Consider the following 13,286-nt stretch of genomic DNA (forward strand, 5'->3'; position numbering starts at 1 on the left):
TAGCTAGCTAACACTTTGGGTGAAAATAACTTTTCTAACTATTTATAAGAGTGACACAAAATAAGCTCTAAATAAAGACTGTTCATATAAAATAGAGACACCCATTGTGTCCGTTCCTGCTCTGTCTTCACTAACCCCTCTTCGTGCCCCACTGCTACAGTCAGTGGTTTCTGAGTACACCTTCGATTTCCACAACTTTTCTTTGGATCCCATATCTTTAATCTAGCAGTTGTAGGCTCAGTTTTCGGCTAGTAAATTTCTGCCACCAAGTCAAGCTGCTGCACCTGCTAGACTGAGGCCATCTGGAGATCTTCAGTAATCACTCTCATGAACCTCGAGGCAACCTTTTATTGTCTCTTCTCATGAAAGCAATTACCCTTGCCCATCATGTAGGAAAAAGAGGACTTTGACTCAGACCTGTGTGTGCTGGGGCAGAAAATGAAATCAACAGATGGAACTAAACACCTGTTCCTGTCCTTCTGGAACAGCTCTCATTGAAAAACTTTTTAACTAATGATGATTTTTAACCTATACAAATAAGAAATTATAGCCTCAATATTTTTAAATAAGATCCATGACTATAGAATGGAACATGGCATGCTTTCAGAAACAAGACAGCCATTAAAATGACACTAAGCTAGTCAGAAAACTGATCCAAAACTATTTCCAAGACTTCTCTTCCACCTTTCCTGACAAGGTGACTCAGTGTTCACTAAAACTCATTCTCATAAAATACATGCATATGCAATCATTTATCGTCACTGCAGTACATTAGAATAGTACTCGGAGGGGGCTAAACAATAGCAGTTGTTGCTCCAATGTTTGTTTTCTTTACCTTGTGACTGGCCTTGGTTCTTAGAGGCTTTGACTTGATATAAGATGAAGAAATCTATTCTGTCCAACACGTTTGCCATTGCTGTGCTTTGGATGATAATCAAGTGCCCCAGTTTTCTTTCCTGCTGCTGTGATAACATACTTGGACAAATCAACTTAAGGGAGAAAGGTTTTATTTCTGCTCACAGTTCAAGGGTACAGTCTACCATGGAAGGAAAATCAAGGAAGCTGGAGCTTGAGCAGCTCGTTACATCACAACCACAAGTAGAAAACAGTAAGAAATGCATGCATGCTGCTGCTAACACAGCTTATGTTCTCTACCTTATACATCCCACTACATTCTATCCTGGCAATAGTCCCGCTGATAATTAAGAAGGGTCTTCCCACATCAATTATTATATTCAAGATAGCTTACAGATGTGCACAATGGCTTATCTCTCAGCTGATTCCATTTCTAGTCAACTTGACAAAACATCAAAAGAGAATAACCCGATTGTTTCCTTCTCCTGAGAAGTGTACAGAGCAAGACCTGTAAGGTAGATAACTGCATCATGTGACTTCTCATTGGATGTAAACTACATGGTGAAATCAATGTCTTGGAGGCCAGCCAGACACTATGTGGTAGAGAATATAGAAAAGTTATAATGAGGTAACGATAGTTTAATAAATGTGTTTCATTTACCAGAGCTTCTCTCAGTGCTCTTTATTCTACCAGAAAGACATGTTTCCTGACTGTTTTCTCAGTCCTGGAGGGCAAAGCCTGAATTTGGTGAAACTCAGTCAAGGCATTTGCAGATAGGCACTACATGTAATGGATGGCTGTACTTTAACTGATCCAGCAAAGCTTGAATTGCATGGGGAATGGGTGCAGTGAAAGGATAAAAATAAGGCCTGATGAGCTATTCATTTTGGTTTTTTAGGTACTTGGTCTCATTAAGATGCACATGTGTCTCAATTAAAGTAATTTTTCTTTGTGATATCATCAAGGTAATGACCAAAGAATCTCATATTTCCTTTTAAAAGAATACAAATCAAGCTAAATGATTATTATTTTCTTAGTGCTTTTTTGGAGGGTCATGGATATCTTCTGTTTACCTGTGACATAACAGGCTAGACCAGTACCTTTAGTATTCAGGATCCTGTGAACTGGAGGCACCTTGACTTATTAAAGTAGTTTTGGGTGGATTATTGCATTGACTAATTACCAGAACTGACCTTCACACTGGCTAAAATTTGCTTGACTTAATGAGGCTCAATTTTTGTCAAGCCCTCTAGGCTGGATGGCTGCTGGCCCAGTCACTTCGTTGCTTTGATCTTTCATTTTCAATAATAATTATAGCACAAAGCTTAAGGAACTGTGGTAAAATATGTCAGTAATCATGAAAAGCCTGGGGCAGCTACATTCAAGGAAAAATATTAAGCCTTTGGATTTTTGAACCTTATTTGAATCATACTCTCCAGCCAACTTTGACCTTGTTGGCTATACCTTACATTGTAATATTAAAAGTACTAATACTTCAATTTTTAATAGGATTGTTCTAAACGTGTAAGTGATGGGACAGATGTTAAGTTGCCAGATCTTTTAATGAAGTATTAACAGCCCAGCCTAGAATCAGTGTTCACTTTTATTTCTAAAATTTGAGGGGTTGGTGGATTTCTTAGACACGTAGATAATTATACCTAAAGAAAGCTTCCATTTGAAGGGTGTCTAGAAAAGAGAGAAAGCTTTTATCCTGCAGGAAGAGTAGGCTTGAGGAGAACTAGTTGCCTACAGCACTGTGTTAAGAAAGCTTAGGAAGCAGAATTGACTTCAGCCTAAGAGTGTGCTGGAACTGACTAATCATGTCTGATATGGCACAGGAAGAAAGAAAGGACGCTAGCTATTTCTGCTTTGCCTCATAGACCCTAGACTTACAAAAAAACCCCACCATATAGGCCCTTCTTGTGAATTTATATATTTTTCCATTTTCTACTCATGCTTGAGTCTCTAATATTTAATTCTCGCTTCTGTCCTTCTCACTCTTTCTTTTTCTCTTTCACATTTTCCTTTTTTTCTCTTTAGTCCTTAAACTCATGCATCAGTCTCCCTTGGGGCCCAGATTGTAGGTACACACTTTCATACCAGGATGCATATTTGTTGTTGTTGATCTTTTATTTGGGGTGGGGAAAGGCAGGGTTCAATACATGAACAGCTTTTCTGTGTCTGCTGCAATTTCCTGTTTTATGAGTCTTCATATAGGCAGTTAAAATGGCTTTGAATTTCTTTCTTCAGGGATGCCTTCAAGCCATGTATTGAATTTCTTTTCCTATTTTGATTTGTCATCTTTTCTCACATCGCCTTTAAGCTCTTGCCAATATTTTATTTTGATTTTTTCCCCTTTTCTTTACCTTGTAAGGCACTTGATACGGTGTTTATTCATTTTGTTTCAACTTATTTTAATTTGACTATTTGCAATTCTGTTTTGGTGTAATTCTTCATTATTTCTTTTTAAAGATTTATTTTATTTTATTTTATTTGTGTGTGTGTGTGTTTATGCGCAGTGCCTATGAAGGTTAGTCCCTTATGTGGTCTTTCTCCTTCTGTTATCTTTCCCTTGTTCATGTCAAGTTTATTTATTTATTTTTTACTGTACCCTCGCTATTCCCTTTTCTGTGTGAAGCTCTGCTCTACCAGAAGCTATGGCAGGTTAATTTGAAATGTTCACTGCTTTGTCTCCTTCAGGTCAGGGACTTGGAGTTACAGGTGGCTGTAGCTCACCTAACATGGCTACTGGGAACTGAACTCCATTCCTTGCTAGTGCCAAGAATGCTCTTAAATCACTGAGTTATTTCTCCAATCTTATGTTTTGGAGAGGTTCCTATATTGTAGCTCAGACCAGCCTGGGATTCATTATCTAGCTTAAGGTAGACTCAAGTTCATGGTTATTGTCTTGCCTTAACCTCAACAGTACTGGGATCACAGGAATCAGTTGTAATGCCTATTTCCCAGTTGTTTCTTACAGCAATTTGTGTTTTTCATACCTTATATTTTGTCTATAAAGTCCTTTATTTAATTTAAAATGGTATGTTACCTTTTATTTAAGGTTACCGTTTTTACCTGTTCTATAGACATATCTTTCTGTTATAGTTTTCATGGATATTGGGACAAACTACTCTTTGCAGCTTTTTGTGATGTTTTCTGATGTGTCATATCTGTAAGAAAATTCTGCCTAAGAGTTTAGAAAGAGTTAATACAGGTGGCTTTTCGAGCTGAGTAGAGTTCCTTTTTCAGCTCCTTTTGTAGGTATTAAAAATGTGGCCTGGTTGTTGGGATACCCTTCTTATTTTTCCTCTAGCTTATTCCTTATGTAGACTCTCATATTTGTCTGTCTTGGCCCTGAAAGTCATTTTTTATTATATCTCTACTTGTTTCTTCTCTACATGAATCGATGTGCTTGAAGCAGCTGTGGCAGGCTAGTTTGAAATGTTCCCTGTGAAGCTCCCTTTAGGTCTTCTTTGGCTATTTCTTTTCCTTGCCAGTCAGCATGGAAAGCAAGTTATTGCACTAATCTGAGTCCCAGCCCTTCACTTGGAGAACTTCATTAACAATGCTCCTTGTTTTATAATATTGTTGAATCACTTCAAAAAACAGAATATGCAAAGAAATTACTTGAGTGTCGGCATGATATATACCCCTAACAGATAACATCACAAGTAACCACTATTATTTCCAGAAGGTAATTTTTTATGCTTTTGCCAAATGAGCTTTGTAGTGACCTTAACTTCACATCATCTTTCTTGTAGCTTACAAGGAGAAATGTCAAAGCAATTCAGAGGGAAGCTAAACCAACTCACACGTATGCAAATGCATCCTTTATGCTAATTAGTACCCAAAAGAACAGGGTTTCATTCATAACACTTCTGAGCAGTCACAAGTGAGTGTGCCATGTTGTCAAAATTCTCCCAAATCCTCCTGGATGGATATTAATAAATTGATTTGGGAAATGTACAGATTGTTTACCATCCCTCTCATGTTTATTTTTATTTGCAGTCCATATATATTCAGATGATTATGAACAAAGTAGAAGCAATTTGATTGCTCAGGGATAGTTTTATTTTGTTTTTGTGCACCTGCCCCACTTATTTTAATAGTTTTGGAATGGTGTGTAATTATGCATTGTTAGAAGATTTGGGTTTGTTTATTCTTACCTTGAAACATAATTCTAAGTATTTTTTTCCTAGAACATACAACTACATCGCCATAGCACCTGAGCTGGAATATTTTTATGATTGTCAGATATTTCCTGTTTTCCCTCTATAAGAAAAAAAAAGTGAATGTGAAAAGGGCATGGAGGCACACAGTGATGAAGTTTCATGGGGTGGCTTCAGGGCTCAACATCCCGTTGGAAGTTCTCTCCAATGGCTGGTTGGTACTGAAAGGTCTACACTGAAGAAGAGCCTGAGCTCTTCAATGTTACCAGGACTCAGTTCTTAGAGCCAAACATACAGTTCAGTGAAGGATGAGAACAGATCTTTGGTCAACGATTTGAGCTACAGTCTGTGTATGTAATTTTCAAGAGGTATAATACATGTAGTCCCTAAACAGACATATACCAGTCTACCTTTTTTTCTTTGATACAATAAGAGAAAATTCAAAAGGTGTTGGACTATTATTTTTCTAGCTTCAATTCTGTTACTACGATCATCATCCAGACAAAAAACAACTGTGGGGAGAAAGGGTTTGTTTGAGTTATAATTCCAGATTGCAGTCAGTCACTATGACAAGTCAAGGCAAGAGGAGCTTAAAGCATCTAGTCTCATCCACAGTCAACAGCAGGGAGATAATGAATGTGTGTATGTTTCTTAGTGCTCAGCATACCCTGTTCCACATTTATATCATCCAGAATTCCCTGACTAAGCAACAGTCCTACCTTTGGTAGCCCGGATCTTCTTACATCAATGAACACAATCAAGATAATTCCCCAAAAATATCTCCACAAGCCAACCTGATCCAGGCAATCTCTCACTGAGACAATTTTCTCAGCAGATTCGAAGTTGTGTAAAATTGCCAATTAAAACTGACCATCAGAATTGTTTACATTGTAAGGAAAGCTTGACAGTGGCTTAGGAAGATTGACAATTCTATTCCTAATGTCTGTCTGCTTCTGTTTTGAACTGTAGCTTCGGAAAGCTGTGATGGATCATATATCAGATTCTTTCTTGGAAACCAATGTCCCTTTGCTGGTTCTCATTGAGGCTGCGAAGAGTGGGAATGAAAAGGAGGTGAAGGAGTATGCCCAGGTTTTTCGTGAACATGCCAACAAACTTGTGGAGGTGAGTCACAGACCTTGGGACCCAGGTCTCATGATACAAGACATAGATGCACAATATTTCTCAACACATGGTTCTTGAAGTTTTGATAGACTGCTGTTTTGTGGTTTTCTTTGACAAGTCAAGTACTAGAAGCTTTTTTGCCTTGACTTTTTGAGTATTTTGCTCCTCTCAGAGGAAACAAGTGATTAGCCATCCTACCTTGCTGTGTGTTATGACTCTTCATATGCCGAACCATCTCTGCTAATTTTCCTGAGCAATTGGCAGAGGCTGGAACTGTAGCAGTCAGGATTCTCCAGTACCAAATGGCAGGTTTGATTAGAAGGAGTAGAATGAAGATTTCCAAATGGAAATTTTAAAATTTGTTTCCTTTCCACCCTCCTCACTCTCCATTCTCCTGCGTGTACTAAAGCCAAGATTGCCAGGTGATCATGTAAGTTTTACCAGAGAGACATGAGCACATGTCTGTTGATAGATAGGGCACTAAGGACAGGCCAAGGAAATTATTTCATCCAAGTCTGGCTTGGTGAACCGGTGAGACTCTGGGAATTCCTTACAAGTACACGGATAAGGCGTTAACTACAGGAGCTTCCCCTAGTAACTGAATCACTGAAATGCTCATCCCAGCACGGGCATGACCTCAGAAGTTTGCAGACCTGGAGTGCCTCTCTCAGTTAGGCTTTGAGCATTTATGTTTTCCAGCACATACAGAGACCACAGCAACTAGAGCAGTATTCTACAAAGCTTGATGAGGCAGAGAAGAGGGAGTTTCTGAACATTCAGGTGACTTTCTAATGACCTGACCACCCTCCCCTTCTATGAGAGAATGTCCAAAGGTCCAGTTTTATAAGGACTTTGTGAGGGTAATCATAGTTGCTGTGGTTTCAAGATAGGAATGGCTATGCCATGCAAAAAGGGGTTGGGGGAGGAGGAGTTCCACCACACTGGTCACATACTGAATTTGTGTGTGTGTGTCGGGGGGAGAAATCCCATTTTTTTCTAAACAGCTGTTTAGACTCCTGTGGAAGATCTTGAGGCCAGTACTAATGTAAGTTCAGGATAATAAGTATATTCTATGGGGTTGAGAAATAGGTGGGATTTTTAGTATAATCCAAAATTCTACCCAGTGATATTGGAACACTATCCGGAGGGGAATAGTATCTATGCTGTCCGGATTTAGGAAGTGAATGGCTGTATTTTGGCAAAAACAGAATTAGGGATATGTTCTCAAGGAAAAAAAAAAGAAACTTAGGCATCTTAATCAGGAAATGTGTGAAAGAGTCTCAGAAGGGTGAGGATGCTGGGAAGTCTGGATGGTTTAAAGCACCAGGTCAAGACTTACAGATCATGAGCATTTCGTATCACTATCACCACCACTGTGGTGCCTTCTCCCTCTGATTTATAATAGGAATAAAATCATTGAAGGGTTATACAAATGCAAGCCGATGAAAAAAAATAAAACAAAACAGGTGCACTGTTTTATTTGGGAGTCAAGGAGAAGATAAAGAGTTGAGAGTTGAGTGGGGGAATGGAAGAAGGAGAAGAAAACAGAGTTATTGAAAGAATGCTGTAAGGATTTAAATATTCATATGAAACCAGATAATATTTGACACATGAACATGCCTTCCTACATGAGGTATTGTAGTTCCTATAAAGACTTGTAGTATTTGTGGAAAATACTAATCGCTGGTCGACACTGTGTGCAAAAAGATCCAAGTTAACATTGAATGGTAAACGTTTCCTGCATTCAGCACTTTCAAGATCACTAATTATGTGCATGGCCTAATTTGGAATACATTTTTGGAATTCTGATGTGATGTTCAATAGACCTGAGGTCAGAGTGCATGAGCTGCCTTTTCTAATCATTCTTCCTCCTTTTGTGACAGACCACATTCCTCATCTTCCCTATTTTCATGGTTTTGTGTTCACTGTAGATGAATCTAGCTCATATCTTTGATCCCCTACTTGTGTCAGGGGCAGAGACCTTAGGTCAATTAGCTGCCCATGCCAGAAAATTGTTCTTTCCCTGCTTTAGTTATCCTCACCAAGCATGATGGGCTCAGCAGCCAGCAACATCCTGGAATGTCTTGATGTCAGAGTGGAAGCAGCGAAGTACGTGGACTGGACTCAAACAATTACTGTGGTTTGCCAACTTTAAGTAAAGTCTGTTTTTACTTTGAAAAAGTTACCTTTTTGAATTCAGAGACTTGTTTGTTTTTTTAATTTTTATGTCTATGATATGATAGTTTTACATGATTTTACGTTCACTGACCTTTGTAAGTTCATGCTCTAATTCTACAAGTTTCTACCCTTAGCAGCATCTAGTGTACAAAATCATGTGCTTATAAATTAGGACAGTGACATTTCATCTTTGCTAATTCTTGCTTATTTTTTTATGCCTTGCATTCTTATTGTGTTGGCCCAGGCTCTAGCACAATGTGTTGTTAACATAAATGTGTGATATGTCTAGATCTCAGTAAAGAAATTTCTCTTCTTTTTCTGTGCAGGATGTTATTTGCACATAGATCAACTTAGTTCCATTACTCATTTCCTAAGGGAGATTTATATTTTAATGTTATAGATGTGGGCTGACAGATGTCTAATGTGATAAGGGGCTTAGTAGGCAACCTTGAGAATCTGAGATTGATCCCTGGTATATACTCAGAGAAGCCTATCCCTGCAATCCCACTGCTGCAGGATTTGTGGGGTGAGCAAGAAGCAAGTATCATCAAATCAAGTTTGTCTATCTCAAAAATTAAAGTAGGGAGAGACTGAAGAAAAAAAAAACAATATTAAAAGTAGCCTTCAGGCTTATTTATACATGTACATACATGTATATGAGTGCACATGCACAGGGACACATGCCAATATACATACAATTTTAAAGTTGTGCATAAATAAAAATGATGTTAAATACTTGCTACATTTTAAAAATATATTATATTTATATATTTTAATATTTATGTTATATATATTATCCAAATACACACACATACAAAATACACACACTAATATTATCTTCAAAAAAAAACATTTCAAGGAATTCACTGGTAAAGAAATGTGAACCTTGGGTTTTATTTGAGAACATATTTTTAAAGACTGATTAATTTTTTTCCTGCTTAGCTCAGTTTTACTATGTTGCCTTTAGGAACTGTTTATTTTCATTTAATCTACTGACATAAAATTGATGATACTACTCCTAATATCTTTATTATGCATGTGTGACAAGAATTACTATTCATTCTTTGTTTTTCAGTCCTCACATTGCTAATGAAATATGTCTACCACCTTCTTCCCCGCACACTGCCCCATACATACTCACCCCCCAATGTCATGTCCTCTTTTAAGAATGAACAAATATCAGGAAGCTGAGCCTGGTGACACGAGGAAAGCCAGGCTCTTCTCAGTGACCAACTCTTTTCAGCTTAGTTTGAACTTTGACATCTGTGCTGTTTCTTCCATACTTTCTAGAAAACTTTGTGATTGTTGTTGTCATTGAGAGGTGTTCGTCATGTGAGCCAGTCTAGCGTCAAACTCTAGATACACTAGCACCCGTATCCAGAAGGCTGAGATTGCAGATGTGCACTGCCATGCTGGACAAATTATTTTAGTTTGCATTTTCTTTTATAAATTTTTCCCAGGTGGGAAGTGAGTCTCTCAGGGGCTAGTCATTATGTCTGTAAGTGGAAATCCAGGAATGAAATGAGTTAGGTAAGACTGTTGGTTAATTTTTGTCGCTGCTGCTGCGGTTAACATTTCAAATCAGAGATGTGCTTATTCACTGGCAGCACTGGGTTTCCGCATTGCGAGTGGCTCGGCGTGTAAGGTGAACTTGTACAAGGATCTGACATTTAGGCATGTTCAGCAGGCCAAACTGAGCATCAGCTCTGCCAGAAATAAGACAAGCTGCTGAGAACTCCATGTGCTTCTGTGGCTCTTTCACCTGGTGTCTCCTCTTCGTGCTCACACACAGGGCATCCATTGGACACGCCACCCTTGACAGCAGAGAGTGGGACAGCACGTTCTTAAAATGTTAAAGGACCCAGCTGACTAGAAAAAAAACAGGAATTCTTTCCTAGCTTAACTTCATGACAGTAATGTTAGTCCTTCAATATTTCTTGACTCTAGATTTTAGTTATATTCAATTTCCCAACTGTTTCTATTTTTAAAATATTTGTTTGCTACTTTACTTTAGTATGTGGTTTTCACAGAAGTAAGTGCTGTTTCAAAAACACTTTGATAATATACTTATTTCCATCTTTATTATTCCCATTATTCATTCATGTGTGTGTGTGTGTGTGTGTGTGTGTGTGTGTGTGTACAGAGTGCAAAGCAGGGTATGCATGTGGAGGTTGTTGAAAAACTTAGGGAGTAAATTGCCTTCTACCATGTAGGTTCTGGGACTGAACTTAGTTCCTCAGGCTTGACAGCAAGCACCTTTACCCATGAAGCCATCTTGCCAGCCCAGAAAGTGGATGCTATTAAATGAGGCTTGTCACAACCTATCACCACAATTAGAAAATCCTTAGCAATCATTTAGTGCAAAAAAATATTGGTAAAATATGAATATGAAGAATTTTTGGCTTTTTGTAATTGACTTTAGAAGGGTCATTTGGTAAACTTGTTTTTAATTCACAGTGTTATAAATATATAATAAAAGTAGGTGAGCTTCCACCGGGATCTTATGATTGGCGGAATTCAGCTGGCCAGATCTGCTCTTTTCTGGTTTTAAGTCCAGCTACTGCAGGATATCTCACTGCAACTAAATAAAATAAATATGAATATTTCCCCTGATCTCTAGTATCCAATCTCTCTGTGGGTTAACCAAGGACTCCAGGGTGGGCCAATTCAGAATGTGCAGCGCTGATATGAGGACACCTGTTGGACCTCATTTCCAAGCAAATTGAATGGAGTTTTGCAGAAATGGAATGCAAATTATGGCAACTCTCTACCAAAGTAATGTGCTTGGGGGTGGTAGAGGATGTAAATTGGGGGCAAAATCTGCATTGCAGCAATGAAAATACAAACTAATTTTGAAAATGAGATGCAAAAACCAGTCCAGCTGTCTTGAGCCTCCACACTCGCTTCTCTCATTGCTTGGCCTCCCAGTCAACTTGCCTGACAGTCCTTCTCCCCCGCTCTACTGCTAAGAAAAGCCGCTCACTTTGTGCTGTGAGGAGCCATTCTCCTTCTCCTGGACCCTCTAGTCCTTTTGCATGCAGCAGATATAGTGAGCTGGTTTCTGAAAAACCTTAATCAGCTCAGGTGCTTGCTCTGTCTGAGATCATGCACAAGCTTTCTTTCCCCATCTCTCCTCTTGGGTAAAGGGCTTGCCACATAAACACAAGGATCAGAAGAATTCAAATCCTCAACACCAGTATAAATGCTGGGTGTGGCACCGTGTGTGTAACCCCAGTGATGATGAAAGAGAAGCTGATGATAGGGGCTTGCTGGCCAGTCAGTCCAGCTGAACACAGCAAGCTTCAGGTTCTTGTGGGAGACCTTGCCTTAAAAAATAAGTAAAGTGAATATATACCTCTTTCTGCTCTGGGACAGCTTACTCATATAGATATGTAATATAGGAGAAACCTACTCAAATGTGTACATCTAAGGAAACTAATCAAGAAGGAGGACTCTTGCTAAAATGCTCAATCCCCATCCAGAAAGGCAAAGAGGAAGGACATCAAAAGAAGAAGAAAACAGGAAACAAGCTAAGAACCTGCCACAGAGGGTCTCTGAAAGGCTCTGCCCTGCAGACTATCAAAGCAGATGCTGAGACTTTTGGCCAACTGTTGGACAGAGTGCATGGAATCTTATGAAAGAAGTGGGAAATAGTAAGAGCTGGAGAGGACAGGAGGTCCACAAGGAGAGCAACAGAACCAGAAAATTTGAACACAGGGGTCTTCCCAGAGACTCATATTCCAACCAAGTACCATGCATGGAGATAACCTAGAACCCCTGCACAGATGTAGTCCATGGCAGTTTAGTGCCCAAGTGGGTTCCATAGTAATGGGAAGAGGGACTGCCTCTGACATAATCTGATTAGCCTGCTCTTTGATCACCTCCCCCTGAGGGGGGGAGCAGCCTTATCAGGCCACAGAAGATGACAATGCGGCCACTCCTAATGAGGTCTGATAGACTAAGATCAGAAGGAAGGAGAGGAGGACCTCACCTATCAGTGGACTTGAGGAGGGGCATGAGTGAAGAAGGGGGAGGGAGGGTGGGATAGGGAAGGGAGTAGGGAGGGACTTATGGAGGGATATAAAGTGAATAAAGTGTAATTAATAAAAAATAAATAAATTACAAAAAACTAATCTGGTTCCAGAAAAAAAAAATAGTAGAACGCTGGTAGGGGAGGGTTTCTTTTTCTTCCTTCTGATCCTAGTCTGTTAGGTCTCAACAGGAGTGACTGCATTGTCTTCCTCTGTGGCCTGGTAAGGCTGCTCCCCACTCAGGGGGAAGTGATCAAAGAGCAGGCCAATCAGTTCACTTCAGAAGCAGTCCCTCTTCCCATTACTGTAGACTTGGGGAAGGGCATGCATGGAGAAGGGGGAGGAAGAGAGGGGTTGGGAGGGGAGGAGGGAGGGAACTAGAAGGGGGATACAAAGTAAATAAAGTGTAATTAAAAAAAAAAAACAAGCAAAAAAAAAAAAAGAAAGAAAGAAAAAAAAATGTCCACAAATTTCATCTACATAGGTGACAAATGGTGGGCAAAATGGAGTGTCTAAACCTTGGTATAATAGTTATGGACATGTCCTGCTGACTAAATTAAGGTAATAAAGAATTAAACATAAAAGAAAAGTAGAACGCAATGGAGGGATGATATCTGGGTGCTGACCTCTGGCTTTTAGATGTGCATGCACTGACAAGTGCACATACATGCATGAAGGACACACACGAACACACATAAAGGCTCAACATTTTTTCAAACTTATTTTTTTATTCACGTTTAGGTGTGAGAGCCTGTTAGAGTTTATCACATGCCTGGATGAGCAGCAAGGGATTTTAGCCACTGAATCATATCTCGAGCCCCAAAGACCAACATTTTATCAGAGCCTATGTGGTTTGCTTGACACACTCTCTCCTCAGACTGCAAGCTCACTTGTTGGTACTCATTTTTTTTTTCCAGTCAGCCACATGAC

At 39.3% G+C, this 13,286-nt stretch overlaps 1 protein-coding gene across 2 annotated transcripts in view; it reads left to right on the forward strand.

Moving 5' to 3' along the window:
* Window positions 1-13,286, forward strand: part of Ctnna2 (catenin alpha 2) — a 1,157,068-nt gene that overhangs the window by 907,681 nt on the left and 236,101 nt on the right. For both annotated transcript variants that reach the window (XM_060383518.1, XM_060383519.1), the window contains exon 9: window positions 5,995-6,147. In XM_060383518.1, the coding sequence (XP_060239501.1) occupies window positions 5,995-6,147 (153 nt within the window). The remainder of the gene's footprint in view (window positions 1-5,994; window positions 6,148-13,286) is intronic.

The sequence above is a fragment of the Meriones unguiculatus genome, chromosome 5 (genome assembly GCF_030254825.1).
Source record: "Meriones unguiculatus strain TT.TT164.6M chromosome 5, Bangor_MerUng_6.1, whole genome shotgun sequence".
In the NCBI taxonomy this organism is placed as follows: Eukaryota; Metazoa; Chordata; class Mammalia; order Rodentia; family Muridae; genus Meriones; species Meriones unguiculatus.